General features: G+C 37.6%; 1 protein-coding gene and 1 pseudogene across 1 annotated transcript; one reads left to right on the top strand and one right to left on the bottom strand.

The window, feature by feature from the left end:
* Positions 1-213: 213 nt before the first annotated feature.
* Positions 214-18640, bottom strand: LOC105042883 (voltage-dependent chloride channel 1, chloroplastic). The gene is made up of 4 exons (XM_010920242.4): positions 17868-18640; positions 6193-6360; positions 2974-3180; positions 214-1424 (listed from the first exon to the last, which is right to left on the bottom strand). Exons 1-4 carry the CDS (start codon positions 18528-18530, stop codon positions 1233-1235), a joined length of 1230 nt encoding a protein of 409 aa, XP_010918544.1. The 5' UTR covers positions 18531-18640; the 3' UTR covers positions 214-1232.
* Positions 9638-17368, top strand: LOC140856924 (uncharacterized; annotated as a pseudogene).
* Positions 18641-19346: the final 706 nt, after the last annotated feature.

Raw genomic sequence — 19346 nt, 5'->3', positions numbered from 1 at the left:
ATATATATATATATATATATATATATATATATATATATATATATGGTCCACCATGTCCTTCTTACTGAGATCTAGATTGAATTCCATCCCCAGTTGATCTAGGTAATAGTAGAGCCAAACTTCTGATAAAATCCAATATTTTGACCCGCTTGCACCCTTGCGTTTCATGTACATCTTGGATTTTATCGTGATATAAACAATCCACATATTAACTTTAAAAAAAGGGAAAAAGGGGAAGGTTCCATTAAGTAGATGAAATGAGGTAATAGAGGTGACAGTAAGTACAGGAACAGAAGTACAAGTAAAAACAAAGAAATGCAGCATAGATCTAAGTATCTAACAGTGTATACCGCCCGGCTTTACATCTTCTGAGCTCACTGGTCCACACACCTACTTTTAATACGGACAGTGGAAACTTCAGCTGCAAATAAAGTGCAATGAATGATTGCCTTTGACATGCATGTCTTGTCCATATGCAGACATTTAATGGGTAATTAGGAATCAAACATGCATGAGCCCGTAGTCTCAAAGTTCTCCTCGTACTGCACCCAAGCAAGGAGTAAATAAAGCTTCTTACTTAATGATAACAATCTCATACACGCAACCATACTTATTATATCCGTTTCATATGGTTAAATACCGTTTTCTTTTGTCCAACATTTCGATCCATCAAACGCTACTAGTATCTTCTCTGAACTACTTCTAGGCTAACATGCGTGACGTTCCCACACGCATCACTGCAACGTAAGTCACAAATTTCATGCTACCACTGTAAACCAGGAACATCGTTTACGAAATAAAGAAATCAAGACTCCTGAGACTTGTTCAAGTTCACTGCACAATAAACTGATCGTCGCATCGTTAGAGTAACCATCCAACATCGCCTGCTTCCTCTGGTAGCTTTAATGCAAACACACCGGCACTGCTGTATACATTGCAAAGTATCTCTTAGTTCGTGCGCCGTATCCTCTCTTCTTCTAGGTAGATTTTTGTAGCTTCCTCTTCTCAACCTCCTCATTATGTCATTAGATAATGCTTTAAATTAATGACTCATCCTTGGATACCAACCTCCTGAATTGCTTGAAAGTAGAAACCCAAATAATTGGTTGCTACATGGGACCCAGATATGAAGGCTTCCTGTATCCTTGGTAGGTGCGCCTCCTTAATTAATTTCCTGGAATTATTGCCATAAATAATTTCAGAAGATCCAGTATTAGTTCAGCTATCACCCTCTATCCCTGTTCGGTTTTGGAACTAGGCCAACCATTAATAGAATGTCCATCAGAGTGGCCCTTCATTTTGGCAAGAAGTCTCACGTGAACCTGGTTCTCTATTGCCATTGCCTCTCTGATGCTGTCATGAAGCTGTTTACACAGATCATCGAGTGCAAGCATTGGGAATGGCTCTTCAATGAGTACACCAACCTGATCAGATTTCCATGGAAGTTAGCAGGCTAAAGTATAGGAATGGTATGATTGCAAAATTGCACTAGATATCATCTAGTTCTGCATGTTGGTTGTACAAATAGAGACAGGTGCCATGTTAGACAAGATTTGAGAGTAACCAGGCAAGCAAATATCCCATGCATGAGTACTAGAAAAGTTACACATAGGATCGCTATCACAAAATTCTTCGAAACATTCAAAGAATCCAATTTTTCGTCATTCAGAAGTCACTTATGCATTATTAAAAAACCACCAACTACTCAATAATGCAAAATAACTATTGATGAAAAATTTATGAATTTTTAAATGATAATTGTTATTTGTCTTTTTGTGACGACTGTTGGATGTTGTTGCTCCTTCAGATCTTACCGTCTACTAATGAACATTCAATGGCCGCTGTTATTCATCTTGTTGTTACAACTGTTGGTTGTTGTTGCTTCTTCCCCTCTAATTGTCTTCCATGCACTTGCTTGTATACATCAGGTGTCTTACAATTATTTTAAATCCTTCAGGTTATTCTATTTTCCCAAATTTTATTCCAGATATTAGGCAGGATTTCTTTATCTAAATCGGTGAGTGTATGAAATTTAGGTACACTGTATGCATGTTTATAAAGCATTTGCTGTTTTATTAGGGTCAGCTTCTCACTTCTTCGATGAAATGTGTTTGCTGGTTCTTTTAATTAACTTTACCATCAATTTTTTTCATGATTCCATTGAAGAGAGAAAGAGAAATCATGTTGCAGGCCATTGGTTTACAATGAAATGTTTTTCTTGTCACAGTTCTGAGTCATCATAATGCAGATCTATTAGCAAACTCAAGAATCTCATGTGAGCAAATGGACTTGCAATTTGTTGAAAGAGTCATTTTTGTCAACTATACTGACAAATACACTTAATATACAAGAACAAGGCCATTTAGAATCAGTGAAGCCAGATAGGGAAGGCTTAAGTATAAATCAATGGGCATCTGAATTGTTAAGCATTAACAATCTCTCGTAAGGCGCTTGGCAATCAGAAAACTTGGAGGTTTCCGATTGTAGTCAACCAATCGAGTATAATTGAGTCTCATGTATGGGGTTTGCTATAAAAAATAACATGTTTTATGAGAAGTCCAAAAAACAAAAAGAAAAGATAAAGGGACTCCATAGAAGGAGCAATATAGTGCACCAAGTTAAATTTAAAGGAAATAAAGTATTTTTTTTAGTAATAATCTTCCAAGAAAAAATGTAAAGAGGCAGCAATAAGTAGTATCTTTTTGAGTGATTCTACCAGTTTATTATCTTGGAAAACAGCTATTTGATTTCCAGGTAGAGCCAACCTAGAAAAATTTATCCACCATATGAATAGCTGATGATGTTATTATTCTGCCAGAACTTAAATAATGAAACAAATGAGCTGTTTAACTTAGAATCTAAGATAAATGAAGGTTATCAAATATTAATATAATAGTGCATCCAGGCTTTATAGTCAATAATTTCTAATAATGATCAGAAGTCAGACTTATTATAAGAAACATATTTGCTTACTTCTTCAATGCAGAAGAGAGAGGCTGCACTGATAAAGGTAGCAGGAACAACAATCCAATTGCAGTCATCCCAAAGTATCACAGGAAGTGTAAGATGCCATAAGACTAGAAATCTTGAGGTTAAGCGAGTATATGATAGAGGGATTGGAATACCCATTAGCTGTTCACAGACACCAATCCCTTCATGGAAGCAAGAGATCTTCATCTCCTAAATGAAAAGGCAAGATATACACAATGAGTTAATACCACCACCTGGCTCAGGGGAAGAGAGTGCAATAACTCGCATCTGTAGCATTCTGCCATTCTTAGCAAAGAAAGCAATAAACAATAAGGTTCTTAATGATCTAACAGAACAGTACCAGAGAGCTTGGCAAACTCAGCCAAAAAAATGACTTAAGAAACAAACAAAGGAACAGTTGGCATCGAACATACAGATAAAATGTTCTTTCTCTACATAATGCATAATTTTATAATTAAAATAATTATTTTAGTATAAAAGAAATTCCATTATAAATAGCTTGAATTAAGTTATTTTGTAAGAGACCTTAAATAATAGCTGTCTATTCAATAGCAGCAACAGCAGAGTGTAATAAAAAAATGGAGCCAAACTAGAATAGAAACCTTGCTCTTACTATTGCAGATCAGCATATAATAGTACTTGTAGTGATCACCAGCACAAGTTTTTCAAGAGAAGCTTTGCCTTATGTTGTGCGAGTGTTCCTAGTTATCACCAACACAAGTTTTTTCGCACCTGAAGTTCTTGAGGCTAATTATTGACATTCAGAGAAACCTTGATATGAAGTGATCATCTGTACCTCAACTTCGTCATCAATGATAGACTAAAATTACAAAGAATTAAAGTTACCTAGAAGGAAGGATCTGCATTCCTTTTACAAATAAGACTTACAAGTTACAGTCATAGTTTCTTTTATCTTCAAACTTTGATTTTAGTTATTGAAGTTCTGCATACTGTTGTAATTGTACACGCACCTTTGCTAACCTTAAGGATCACAGAGTTCCCACGTCACTTCTAATGGGATTATAGAAGGCATGATGTGAAGCACCCTTGTCAACCATTGACACTGTCAATGAAGACATATTCTCAGCCCCACAAGGTGACCAAGTTCCATAAATATATTTAAATTCCAAGAACTACATTTGTTTCCAATGAAAATTAACATGGATAAGAAACTTGAAGATGTGGCACAATGTTTCACCAGCCCATTCATGTCACATACCTTCAAATGGCCTTTGCTACTTGATCAGAAAAAAATTGATTGAAATATTCCTTAAACATTCTGAAAGAATGGATAGAAGGAAATATAGAATCAGTGACAAAAGAATGTTACTCCAAAAAGTGTAGTGCAGGACACCAAGTTGCTCGCAACTCTGCAAGCTGAGACAAAAGACAACAAGATAGGTGTTGTGTATGCCCCATCCAGCAAAGAAATATAACCAACAAAGGACAACACAAAGCCTCACTGCAGGGTTTCCAAGTATGCAGATGGAGTTTTGGGATGGCTGGAAAACAACTATCCCATTGTATCTCATGCCATGAGTTACTATGCCAGGTTTGCTTGTACAGCAGATTGAACCCCAAAATAAAATTGGAGTTGATGGTGGAAGCAGTGACATTGGTTGATAATGGTAATGTGTTAGGTATTGGTAGCTCAAGCCCTTGCATTTATCCAGCTTATGCAGTGGAACTATAAGACAGGATGGCCTCTAATTTGAAAGAATATTTAAGGCCAGATAAATGCTGTTTCCTATGAGATTATAAAGTTAGTTCTTTCTTGCATGGATTATAGAGGATGGACTCAGAAATAAAAGGAATAAGAAAAAAAAAAGAAAGTCATCAATGACAAAAACCACACCATGTTTACATGGAGGCATATGAAACTTCCATAGTCTCGGCTTTTTTCTTTGGATGGTTTCGTTGCATCTTGAATCCTACAGCCTAGAGGGTTTAAACTCCAAATTGACTCCTGTTGTTGGTCGTGCTCTTTGAAAGATCAAGCACATCATGATTAGGGCACCAGTTGAATGGATTCTCAGATGAAGACAAAAACTGACTATTCAGCAAGAAAGTCAACAAGATAAGAGAACAATATGCCAATGACCAAAAATATTATGTTGGAACAATCTCTAATAGCAAGAAACTTTATATGCATGGACTGTGAGGCATCTGGGTATCTCAAAATATGTTGGGAACTCAGTGTTGATTATGTCGGGTGGACTTCATCTTTATCCACAATTCATCATCATCCCAAGCACAAAAGTAAAAGAAAAAAAAAAGGTAGTTAATATGTCAGGTGGACTTCATCTTTATCCAGAATTTATCATCATCCTAAGCACAAGTTAAAAAAAAGGTAGTTAATGCCTTCAGCAAGGCAACTATAGGTAAACATTTGCCATTGCAAAAGTGAATAACACAGAGAAGAGAGAGGAGAGAGAGAGAGAGGAGAGAGAATTACCTCAAAAAAGAACAGAGATGAGAGAACACATTATAAATCAAACTTATCCCAAAATGGTGGGAGCCTCATGCACTAGGCTGCTCTTTTAATTTTTTCCATAGATAAAATTCCAAAGAATCAAAGGCATCTAGCAAAATGTTGAAATCCCCAAAACCAAGAAACTATGAAAGAACTAGTAGCAGAACAGTTACCAATCAGATATTCCTAAACTTGGTTCTCATCTTTGAACTTTAGTTTTTAAGAATTCACTTGGTCAAATATATATTAGAGTATTTAAAGTCAATGAAGATCGTGGTTTATGGTAACATAAATCTCAAGTTTATGTAATTGGATTTAGGAGTTGGTTTGATTATTTTCGTTGCAGTACATTGCTTCTTTTTTATCCTTTTCTTTCTCAGGATCTCTAGATGATTCTTTTATCTAACCTCAGCTTTTTATTTTATTTAAAAAAAAAAAAATCAGCCAATGTGATCTGCTGATCTTATGGATTACCTGACTTTCAGCACAGTATGAATAATGTGGCCTGACATTCCCTGGTATGGATATCAAAAGAAACAAAAAAAGCTCATATGTAAGTAACTAGAATATACTACAGTGACAAATAAACTAAAGTGATGTTAGCACACTTAGTAGCCATAACTTATCAAGGAAATGCATAGAGGAGTTACAGACTTTCTGAAGCTAAACATAAACATTTTTGTTTCTATGCTGCTCTACAGAGAGTAATTACTTCCAAAAGAAATTACCAAGCTGTTTCGCTTTGGTTCTTCTAAATGTAAAATTTGAAGGCTCTGTGAAATGAATTCAATGATGCAGCGAGGACGATGCTTTGATCTCACAACCACAGATAGATCATCCTCTTCAAGCAAATTCTGCAGATCTGATCTGATGTCTGAACCATTGATAACGTGACACTGCAGTGCAGAGCTTTAGTTATTTAGATTGATATTAATTCCAGTTACTTGACTGATAAAAAGTTTTTTTTTTGAAATTGGTATAACTAGGAATGGTAATATAAGAGGTATTGTATCCTCAAGAAAATGTGTAAAGCACTAAAGCATATATAACAAGACCAGAAAAGAAGCCAGGTGTAACAACAAGAAATCAGAATCAATCAATGTGGCAAAGCCTTCTGCTACTATAGAGATACCAATTAACTCGTCAGAAAAGGCAACAGAACACATATAGCAAGCACAGATTTTGTCGTGTCCACATTCTATGCTTAAGGAGTAATACATGAGCATGTATTCTTCATCATTCCACAAGACACTCTAAGAGAAACTATTGGAGTGAAGGCAATATAACACAAGGCAAGAACCTAGAGATATACATGCATTTAAAAAGGACTCATGTCCGACATATAAAAAGGATGCAACACAAGGTGGAATATATGTACAGATTGAACTGAAACTTGTACAAAGAATGTAAAGTCATATACAGCCAGCTCAGCAATCATGCATGCACTAAAACATGTATCAGAGCTATAGGCTACTAGCCCTCCACAAGCCTCCCCCCAGCCCACTAAGAGAGAGAGAGAGGGGTTTTTTTTTTTTTTTTTTTGTTGGGTGTGTGGGGGGGGGGGGTTCTGTGGGTGCGCTGGGTAATAAACTTTACAAGAATTTGCAGTAAAAGCTTACCACAAACCACACCAAGCACAAATACCACTAAAACAGCAGTTTAGGTCTAAAACAACAGTTGAGGTCATGATTGCTTGAATATCTATCTATCTATCAATTTGTCTCACAAACACATGCAGATATCCAAAATCATGATGCTTATTTAAAATTTACCTATCAATAATTAAATTTTCACTACAAACCTAAATTAATAAAGTTTCATAAAAAATGGAATCTTGTTGCTTACACAAATCAGTAACTCTTAGATAGCAGTCCTCTACGGATGGCAGAAGTGTTATATGATATTTATATTTAAAATACTTTACTACATTTTCCCCTGATTTCTTGATTCAAAAGTCCGAGCATTATAGCATTAAGATTTAACATATTCTTTAAAACTTTAGCCCATATTGGACAACAAATGCAAGTGAAGTTGCATCTATTACTTTCCCATGTGGATTCTATGATAACCCGGCCCGATGGGCCAAAAGCCACTAAGCCCACTTAAAAAAAAAAAAAAAAAAAAAACAGGGAGGAAGACTCCCGATCGGAGTCTTCCCCTTCCCTGGTTCTGATCAGGAATCGGAGTCCTAGGGCCATTAAAAGACCCTAGGACGAGCTCTATAAAAACCCCCCTCCTCTCCTCTAAGAGAAGACACAACAGTCACCGACAATCGCTGGAGTTTTTCTCCGATTTTCCCGATTGAAGCTGCAACCCCTCGACTCGTGCTCGCCGCGATTTCACGCCGGTGGGGGTCATCGGAGGCTGTGGTAAGTCCCTCCTCCTCTTCCTCCCTTCTCTCCCTTCTTTCCCGTGCCGGTGGGCATAACTGCCGGCGACAGGAGTCGCCGAATTTCGTCGAAAAAGGGAAGCCCTATTCGGCCTCTCCATTTTCCTGGTTTTTAAGGCGCCGACAGTCACGCCGACCGCCGGCTCTAGCCTCTCCAAACTCGGGAGAGTCAGCCTTTGCCGCCGGCCACCGTCGGGCAAGGTACAACCGTGAACGGCCGGTCTAAGGTACGGGGACCTCTAGGTCCCCTGTTTCGGCCAAAGAAGGCCACGGGAAAAAGAAAAAGAAAAAGAAAAGAAAAAAAGAAAAGAAAAAGAAAAAGAAAAGGAAAGGAAAAAGGAAAGAAAAAGGAAAAAGAAAAAGAAAAGAAAAATATATATTTATATAATAATAATAATAAAAAATAATATAATAATAATAATACACATGAAAGAAAGTTTCTCTCATCCCTCTCTAAAGTCTTTCTCTCTCTACTTTCTCTCTCTCAAAATTTTCTCTCTCTAAGAAGCCCTATGAATCCCCTATTAGGCCATCTTCTCCACTCCTAGGGACCTATGATCTTAAATCGGTTTAGAACCGAAGGGAGAGATTTATTGGACTGATCATCAAATCGGTCATCTCCTTATATTATGCAATTTTATTAAATATATGACATAAAATTTATTGATGATTTAATATTTTAAATAGGATGTCCGATTCTTTTAAGGAAGATTAAAAGGTCCAGGACGATCGAGGTAAGTGGATCTTATGCTCCTTATTTATTTTTAAATGATCATATTTTCATGCAAAGAATTGTTATTGATGAAATCATATTTTTCATAAATTAAGGATCAGCATATGTGAAGACAAAAATCATGTTTTATTATAAGCATTGATTTCATGAATATGTCTTATGAAAATAGCATGATTATGAAGCATAAATTTTATTGTTTTTCCATCTATGTATATGTATGCTTTAAGAAAAAGATATAATGATTTCAAAGGCTCTCAGATGGCTATGAATGAATCCCTTCAGGAAGGTCGACATCTGGAGCTAGCATCCACACGAAACATGGCCCTGCCAGCAGGTATAAAGTTGGCACATGAATTAAGAACTCTGTCGATTAAGAAACATGGCCCTGTCACGGGTATAATAGTGACCTTAGCACGAATATCTGTCAGCAATATTTTGAAACATGACATGAATACATGATGAAAATGATTTACGATTCATAATTGTGAAATATACATGATTTATGCATGCATGATGAGCTTATAACTTATTTTATTATATGCTCTATGAAATGTTTATTTTTACAATAATTGTTATTTGCTAAATGATGCATTATCATAGAAAACTTATGCTTGATCCGGTAAGGAAGCGGAAGTCTACTTACTGAGCTGGTGTAGCTTATATTCTTTTTTTTTCTTTTTCATGTACAGAGAAATAAGGCTAGGACTGATGGAAAGAAAATCCAGGCTTGGGGATCAGCAAAGCAAGCTTGAAAATTTTGCACTAGGAATTCAGTTTATGTTTATGGATTGTAGTCATTATGAATTTTAAGGCTTGGATTATTTCATCTTTGGATTTAGATGCTCTGAATCAGTTTTGGTTTAATTAAATATTTGAATTGAACTTCATTATTACATTTATTTATGATACACCTGTTATTATATTTAAGTAGATGAATTTTGGCTTCGTGTTATCGTGGGTCCATCCCTCGGTAGCATGGCGTGTTATGTCCCGAATTTGGGGCATGACATTTTATGGTATCAGAGCGATAGGTTTAATCAAGAGTAGAACTTAAAACCTAACAGTGGATAGTTAGGTTATGCATAGTTAGACTCTGACTTAAATTATTAACTGTACTGCAACTCTGTTATAAAATAATGTAATAATGTTGGCATTTGAATAGGAAGCGATGAGCGATAGGGAGGGCGAGACCTTGGCAAATATGACTGCTAGGACAAGAGGAGCAAGATTGACGTCGCGGGGAGCTGCCAATCAACTAGTTGAGCGGGCTCCTGACGCACCGGCCACTGAGGCGGACATTGTTGGTGTATGTCAAGTGGTGGCTCAGCTTATCCAACAGCAGGCACAAACTGCTCCTCGACCGACATTATCTATGGAGTCATACTACGAGAGATTCAGAAGGCTCAACCCACCTCTATTTGAGGGTGGATCTGATCCTATGGCTGCAGAGACATGGATTCGAGAGATGGAAAAGATGTTTAATGCCCTGCAATACCCTGAGAATGTGAAGGTCCGATTAGCCGTTCTTATGTTAAAAGAGAATGCCGAGTTTTAGTGGACTGCAATAAAAGCTGCCTATGGAAATAATGATGATCAACTCACTTGGAAAGAATTCAAAGAGATATTTTATGATCAGTACTTCCCGGGGACAATGAGATTGGTAAAAGAAAATGAGTTTCTAGCCTTAAAGCAAAAGGATGATATAACGGTGTTAGAATATGCTAACAAATTTAATGAGCTAGGCCGCTTCTGCCCCCAGCTTATGGAGTTCGAAAGGAGTAAAGCTAACAGATTCGAACAAGGTCTAAGATATGGAATTCGATCCCGTCTGTCTTCTCATATTTTCAATAACTACAAGGACGTACTGGAGCGAGCTTTGAAAATGGAGTCTGAATTGAAAAGAGCAGATCTAGAAAGAGGAGATAAGAAGAGATTGAGATCAGCAGGAAATCTAAAGGATCAGCAAAAAAATTTCAAAAATAATAACTCTGATAAGAAGAAAGAATCTTCATCCTGCTCTTACTGTGGAAAAAATCACAATGGACCTTGTCTCAAGAGGATAGGAGCATGCTTCTTATGTAGTAAGAAAGGACATATGGCTCGTGATTGCCCAAATAGAAAAAGAGATGACTCTAGACCTAACAAACCAGTTGATCAAAAACAGAAAGGAAATGCACGAGTATTTACTTTAAACCAGCAGGAGGCCAATGCAAATGATCAAGTGGTGACAGGTATTATCCCAGTCAATTCTATTCATGCTCGTGTGTTATTCGATTCTGGCTCTTGTCACTCTTTTATATCTCTCAAGTTTGCTACTTCTTTGAATTGTGTGCTTGGAAAACTAAATGAACCATTATAAGTTAGCACACCTTTTAAAAATATTGTTGTTGCTAACATTATTTTTATGAATTGCATAATCCAAATAGAAGAAAAAGAATTAGCAGCAGATTTGATTCAGCTAAATATGTATGATTTTGACGTTATTCTTGGGATGAACTGGTTATCTTCGTACCATGCACATATTGATTGTTTTGGAAAAAGAGTGGTATTTCAAATTTCGGATGAACCGCAATTCTTCTTTCAAGGCGAAGTTCATAATACGGAACCCAAACAATCTTTGGGTATTATCTCAATCATGAACGCAAGAAAAGCTTTAAGGAAAGGATGCAAAGCATTTTTGGCCCATGTAGTAGACGTCGAGAAAGAAAAAATAAAGTTGGATGATATCCCAATTGTCAAGAAATTTTCTAATATTTTTCTAAATGAACTACCCGGACTACCCCCAGAGCGTGAGGTTGAATTTAAAATTGATATCACCCCAGGAACCAGACCTATTTCAAAACCTCCTTATCGGATGACTCCCGTAGAATTACGAGAATTAAAGAATCAACTGCAAGAACTTTTGAATAAAAAGTTTGTCCGACCAAGTACATCACCTTGGGGAGCTCCTGTGTTATTTGTGAAAAAAAAAGATGGGAGCATGCGTTTATGCATTGACTATCGGGAGTTGAACAAGGTAACCATAAAGAATAAATATCCTCTTCCTCGAATAGATGACTTATTTGATCAACTTCAGAGTGCACAATTTTCTCCAAAATTGACTTACGATCAGACTATCATCAACTAAGAATTAGAGATGAAGATGTACCTAAGATTGCATTTAGAACCAGGTATGGCCATTATGAATTTTTAGTAATGCCTTTTGGACTAACCAATGCACCGGCTGCTTTTATGGATATGATGAACAGATTTTCAAGCCGTATCTGGATCAATTCGTTGTTGTTTTTATTGATGATATCCTAATTTATTCTAAAAATATAGAGGAACATGAGAGACATTTGAGGATCGTGTTTCAGACCTTGAGAAAAGAGAAGCTTTTCGCCAAACTTAACAAGTGTGAGTTCTGGTTGGATAGTGTTGTCTTCCTCGACCATGTAATATCTAAAGAAGGAATCTCAGTCGATCCAAAGAAGATAGAAGCCGTGGTGAATTGGCCTCATCCGACTAATGTGACGGAAGTTAGAAGCTTCTTAGGCTTGGCTGGTTATTATAGAAGATTCGTCGAAGGATTTTCTCAAATTGCAATTCCTCTAACTCGCTTAACTCAGAAACGAATAAAATTTGAATGGAGCAGTGAATGTGAGCAGAGTTTTCAAGATCTGAAGCAACGATTGATATCTGCCTCAGTTCTTACTTTACCATCTAATAAGGGAGGATTTGTCATTTATAGTGATGCTTCCAAGAAGGGATTAAGTTGTGTGTTGATGCAGAACGATAAGGTCATAGCTTATGCTTCTCGATAACTAAAAGTCTATGAGCAGAATTATCCGACACATGATTTGGAGTTAGCAGCTATTATTTTTGCTTTAAAGATTTGGCGACACTATTTATATGGAGAATCATGTGAAATCTTTACTGATCATAAAAGCTTGAAATACTTATTTACTCAAAAAGAGCTGAACATGAGGCAAAGAAAGTGGCTTGAACTATTAAAAGATTATGATCTAAATATTAAATATCATCCTGGAAAAGCCAATGTGGTGGCAGATGCACTTAGTAGGAAGTCTTCAGCGAATGTGATGACTCTGCTATCCTTTCAGCAATAAATTCTGAGGGATCTTGAAGATTTACAAATTGAAGTGACTTGTACTGATATTAAGAATGTGTTAGCAAATTTAATGGTACAACCAGCATTGATCGAACAGATAAAAGCGGCCCAACAAAGTGATATTCATTTATGTCAGTTTAAGAAAGACATGGAGAAAGGGCTACGAACTGAGTTTAGGCTACATACAGATGGAACTCTTTATTTTGGAAACAGATTATGTATACCAGGAAATCCTAGACTAAAAAAGAAAATTTTGGAAGAAGCCCATAAATCCCGTTTTTTCTTTCATCCCGATAGTACAAAGATGTATAGAGATTTAAAACAACTCTTCTGGTAGAATGGAATGAAGCAGGAGATAGCTCGGTTTGTATCTCAATGCTTAGTATGCCAGCAAGTGAAAGTCGAACATCAAAGACCTGCTGATTTGCTAAGACCATTAGAGACACCAGAATGAAAATGGGAGCATATCACGATGGATTTCGTTACTGGACTTCCAAGGACAACAAGAAAAAATGATACAGTGTGGGTGATTGTTGATCGGCTTACTAAATCAGCTCACTTTCTACCTTTTCGAGTTGGCACTCCACTTGATAAGTTAGCCCAGATGTATATTGATGGAATTGTACGCCTGCACGGTGTTCCAATAAGTATTGTGTTTGATCGAGATCCACGATTCGTATCTAGATTTTGAAAAAGTTTTCAAGATGCTTTGGGGACAGAATTGAGACTTAGTACTGCATTCCATCCCCAGACCGATGGCCAATCTGAAAGGACAATTCAAACTCTTGAGGATATGTTAAGAGCTTGTGCTTTTGATTACATTGAGATAATCATGTGACATTGATTGAATTTGCATATAACAACAATTTTCATTCTAGTATCCGGATGGCACCCTATGAAGCCCTATATGGAAGAAAGTGTAGATCCCCTCTGTATTGGGATGAAGTAGGAGAAAAGAAATTAATAGGTCCCGAGTTAGTTCAAGATGCGAGAGACAAAATTTATCTAATCAAGAGAAGACTCAAGGCAGCACAGGATAGACAGAAGAGTTAGGCAGATAGAAAAAAAAGAGAATTAGAATTTCAGGTCGGTGATCATGTTTTTCTAAAAGTATCACCTACTAAGGGTGTCATGAGGTTTGGAAGACATGACAAGCTGAGTCCGCGATATATTGGACCTTTTGAAATTTTAAATGAGTAAGAGATGTTGCTTACGAACTAGTCTTACCACCAGATTTATCCAAAGTGCACAATGTCTTTCATGTTTCACTACTGAGAAAATTTGTATCTGATCCAAATAGTGTGATAAAGTATGAGCCATTGCAAGTTCATGAAGATCTAACCTATGAAGAATTTTTCCTCCGAATTATTGATCGAAAAGAGCAAGTTCTAAGACGGCGTATCATTCCGTATGTAAAGATTCATTGGAGTAATCATGAAGAGAGAGAGGCCACATGGGAGCTTGAAGATGATATGAAGACGAGATATCCACACTTATTTGAAAATGAAGGTATGTTAAATTTCGAGGACGAAATTTTTTTTTAAGGGGGGTAGAATGTGATAATCCGGCCCGATGAGCCAAAAGCCATTAAGCCCACTTAAAAAAAAAAAAAAAAAAAAAAAACAGGGAGGAAGACTCCCAATCGGAGTCTTCCCCTTTCCCGGTTCCGATCAGGAATCGGAGTCCTAGGGCCATTAAAAGATCCTAAGACGAGCTCTATAAGAACCTCCCTCCCCTCCTCTAAGAGAAGACACAACAATCACCGACGATCATCGGAGTTTTTCTCCGATTTTCCCGATTGAAGCCGCGGCCCCTCGACTCGTGCTCGCCGCAATTTCACGTCGGTGGGGGTCATCGGAGGCTGTGGTAAGTCCCTCCTCCTCTTCCTCCTTCCTCCCTTCTTTCCCGTGCCGGTGGGCATGACTGCCGGCGACAGGAGTCGCCGGATTTCGTCGGAAAAGGGAAGCCCTGTTCGGCCTCTCCATTTTCCTGGTTTTTAAGGCACCGACGGTCACGCCAACCGCCGGCTCTGGCCTCTCCAAACTCGGAGAGTCGGCCTTTACCGCCGGCCACCGTCGGGCAAAGTATGGTCGTGAACGGCGGTCTAAAGTACGAGGACCTCTAGGTCCCTTGTTTCGGCCAAAGAAGGCCACAGGAAAAAGAAAAGGAAAAAGAAAAAGAAAAGGAAAAAGAAAAGAAAAAGAAAAAGAAAAGAAAAGGAAAAAGGAAAGAAAAAGGAAAAAGAAAAAGAAAAAGAAAAGAAAAGAAAAATATATATTTATATAATAATAATAATAATAAATAATAATAATAATAATAATACACATGAAAGGAAGTTTCTCTCATCCCTCTCTAAAGTCTTTCTCTCTCTAAAAATTTTCTCTCTCTAAGAAGCCCTATCAATCTCCTATTAGGCCATCTTCTCCACTCCTAGGGACCTATGACCTTAAATCGATTTAGAGCCGAAGGGAGAGATTTATTGGACTGATCATCAAATCGGTCATCTCCTTATATTATGTAATTTTATTAAATATATGACATAAAATTTATTGATGATTTAATATTTTAAATAGGACTGTCCGATTCTTTTAAGAAAGATTAAAAGGTCCAGGACGATCGAGGTAAGTGGATCTTATGCTCCTTATTTATTTTTAAATGATCATATTTTCATGCAAAGAATTGTTATTGATGAAATCATATTTTTCATAAATTAAGGATCAGCATATGTGAAGACAAAAATCATGTTTTATTATGAGCATTGATTTCATGAATATGTCTTATGAAAATAGCATGATTATGAAGCATGAATTTTATTGTTTTTCCATCTATGTATATGTATGCTTTAAGAAAAAGATATAATGATTTCAAAGGCTCTCAGATGGCTATGAATGAATTCCTTCAGGAAGGTCGACATCCGGAGCTAGCATCCACACGAAACATGGCCCTGCCAGTGGGTATAAAGTTGGCACATGAATTAAGAACTCTGTCGATTAAAAAACATGGCCCTGTCACGGGTATAATAGTGACCTTAGCACGAATATCTGTCAGCAATATTTTGAAACATGACATGAATACATGATGAAAATGATTTACGATTCATAATTGTGAAATATACATGATTTATGCATGTATGATGAGCTTATAACTTGTTTTATTATATGCTCTATGAAATATTTATTTTTACAATAATTGTTATTTGCTAAATGATGCATTATCATAGAAAACTTATGCTTGATCCGATAAGGAAGTGGAAGTCTACTTACTGAGCTGGTGTAGCTCATATTCTTTTTGTTTTCTTTTTCATGTACAGAGAAATAAGGCTAGGACTGATGGAAAGAGAATCCAGGCTTGGGGATCAGCAAAACAAGCTTGAAAATTTTGCACTAGGAATTCAGTTTATGTTTATGGATTGTAGTCATTATGAATTTTAAGGCTTGGATTATTTCATCTTTGGATTTAGATGCTCTGAACCAGTTTTGGTTTAATTAAATATTTGAATTGAACTTCATTATTACATTTATTTATGATACATCTGTTATTATATTTAAGAAGATGAATTTTGGCTTCGTGTTATCGTGGGTCCATCCCTCGATAGCATGGCCGTGTTATGTCCTGAATTTGGGGCGTGACAGATTCTAGTTGGATCCATAGGTCTGTGGGCCTTTTACCACACATGCCCACAGGTGCTTGGGCTTGGCTATATCTAGACATAACCCCAGCCACTTATTGTAGCCTTTACGGGCTTGTTTACACTAGCCACTGAGTCCATTGATGGCTGGCTACACGTTACTTGGATTGGACTCTATACATAAAGCCCAAGTCCAAGTGCTCCCTAAATATCAGATTATACTTTTAAGCTTCTTTTCACCCTGTGAATAGCCTTTGCTGTATATATTTCTCACTATTCTGCATCTATTATCTCTGCCATAGTTCTTCGTAGATTTCCACCATTTTTTCATATTTTTACATCATTTTCCAAAGTTCATTTCCAAGTAACTGAGGGTTGGTCAAGTCATCACCATCAACATACTAATGCTGCTCTTCGAGGGAGTTGGATTGAGTTGGGGATCTGTTTACCTTGGAAGCATTTGTAACATCTACCCTACATGGGAGAAGCAATAACATTCTGGCTAGTGCCTAGCACACCTTTGATCCAAATTCTTCTGCACCTTCACTTTTATCCTTCCAGTTTTTTTTTAGTTTGCTAGAACTAATTTGTGCATTTTCCAACATGATCTTCAAAAGAATTAAATTTTTTTCGACTTATCTCCAACAATAAGCTTTAAATCATGATCAAGTCTATCACTTCTAATATGACCATTAAAAAAAAAAAATCTAATTTATATTGAAAAGCTTTTTCTTCAATTGTTGAGTAGATCCATCTAGTAATTCCTCTACAATGCCATGATTTATTTTAGCTTTCTGTTTTGACAAATCTTCCATCATGTAGCTTGACTCCAGTTGAATGATATCTTAGTAGTATGTATCATATGGGAAAACTATACCAATATAAACTTAAATGTCTTAATTTGGCTACCAAAGAAACATGCCTTAGTTCCTGCATTATGTTGTGTACGATGACTATATAACCATAAATGCACTTAAAAATTGTGTGCAGCTAGAACAGGAAAGCTAACAAATAAGCAAAAGAGTGTAGGATTTCTCAATAACTAATGCAAATTTCTTCATGTAACCAATGCAAAAATAAACAGTTTGACATTCATAGCTTGCTCAGTTCAAGGTTCCATATTGACTTCTTAGTAGTTAGTACAGTCCACAGCCTTCTAGTGTTCCTTTTTTTTTTTTCTTTTAAGAAAAAAAGGTAATGCTAATGTTCTTTTTTGTGATAGCTGGATATTTCCTGATATGATACAAAATTGTTTGGAATGCAACCTATCCCAGACATTGTCACGTGACATCTTACACAACTTTTCATTAAATGTTCTCCACTAAACATATTTCTTATCGAACAACATAACCAACAGTCTTGATATGGTAAATTACTAATAGCACCACATTCCCACTGCCAAACTTAATAATTACGCCAGAAAACAATCAAAAATTTCATCCAAGAGTAACAGAATGTATTTAATTATACAATAAAAATTATATATAAAAAAAGAAGAAAATGACTTTAATCTAGTATGTAAGCAGCAAATGGATTTCCACCAACCTTGAGGGCCACAGGGAATGCCATGATATAATTCAACAACTCCCGCCTGACTCCAGCATCGGCGCCGCAATTATTTCCTCTCACCGACATCACCATCCCAGCAAGCTCGTTGGCCCCCGCGACGACCTTCATCCATGCCTTCCGCCCCTCGACGAACCTCGAGTAAGACGCCTCAGTCCTGAAGACGAGCAGCAGCGCCAGGGCCGGAGCAGTCAGCTGGTAAGGCAGCGACGACGCCCGGAAAAGGGGGAAGAAGTCGGGGAGCCAGGCGAGGGAGACGGCGGAGTTGTAGAGGGCAAGGGCGGCGGCGACGGCGGTGAGGGAGAAGACGGGGGGGATGAGGGAGAGGATGACGCGGGAGGAGAGGCTGGAGAGGAGGTGGCGGAGGTGGCGGCTGGAGCTGCGGTGGGCGCGCCAGTCGTCGGGGGTGTAGAGGGCGCGGCGCTTGCGCATGCCGCGCTCCTTGACGGCATCAGCCCACTCGGGGACCCAGCGGAGGGAAGGGGAGGGGGAGTTGGCGGACTTCGAGCAGAGGATGGGGAGGAGGAGGAATTTGGTGGGAAGAGAAGGGGGCGATGAGTGGGAGTAGTAGAGTTTGAGTGGATTTTGTGGAGTGAATTGGGAATTGGAGGAGAGGGAAAGGGCTGGGAGTAGATTGGTCATTGGTGAGGGATGGGGTTGGGATTTGGAGTTGGAAGAAGGGGGAGGGAGGGGTGGAGTGGCATGCTTTGGTTTTCACAGCCGCTGTTCGTGAAGGAGGATGTTACACGTTTGAACGGGAAGTGAGCGTGCGAAGGATGTTTCTGACGGGTTAGGGTTGTATCTTTCGTGCGAAAGAATGGTTGATGTTCTTTCGCGACATTGCATCTTGTTTTGTACAGTTTTTAAAGTCCTCTACCTCTCCTCCCATGGCCAATACAAATTATAAGGTAAAAAATATCGCTTTAAAGATTACATAGAATAAGGTAAAAATATCAACCATTTTTCCATTCATAAGATACAATCCGCCCCTGCTTCTGACCGGATTATTGGACCGCTATTCGAACCAATCACGAATCACCCATGGCGCAGCTGTACTGTAGAATTCTTTGCAACTCTTGAATGATCATTGTAAGAAAATAAATAACAATTTAATTAGATGATCTGCAAGGGCATGTTGACCGTCGAAGATTGAACAACATTTGATGGTACCATCTGTGCTTTGCATTAACCCATAATTATTAAGAACCATTAAAAATGATGGTTTGCCGATGCTTACACGAGACACTTTGAGGTTGGAGGAATAACATATTTTTCTCCTTTTTTTTTTGACTTTTTTTCCAATTTATAATGAGTTTCTCATATTCATTTACTATATACAAATAAGTTTCACTAAAGCTAATATAACTTGACAAACTTAATTTATCCTGACTTTTTTTTGTTTTGGGTTTAAAGGTTTGAACTGAATAGATTCTGATTTAACCAGTAAAAGTTAGCCAA

This window comes from Elaeis guineensis, chromosome 4, assembly GCF_000442705.2.
Source record: "Elaeis guineensis isolate ETL-2024a chromosome 4, EG11, whole genome shotgun sequence".
Classification (NCBI taxonomy): Eukaryota; Viridiplantae; Streptophyta; class Magnoliopsida; order Arecales; family Arecaceae; genus Elaeis; species Elaeis guineensis.
This window is presented reverse-complemented; position numbering and strand designations above follow the sequence as displayed.

Excerpts from the sequence above, each read along its gene's own strand:
- LOC105042883 (XM_010920242.4), bottom strand. The coding sequence starts at position 18,530 with ATGACCAATCTACTCCCAGCCCTTTCCCTCTCCTCCAATTCCCAATTC. Across the intron at positions 6,361-17,867 it reads CATTCCCTGTGGCCCTCAAG|TGTCACGTTATCAATGGTTC; the intron begins GTTGGTGGAAAT and ends TCTGCACTGCAG. Across the intron at positions 3,181-6,192 it reads AACCAAAGCGAAACAGCTTG|GAGATGAAGATCTCTTGCTT; the intron begins GTAATTTCTTTT and ends CTTTTCATTTAG.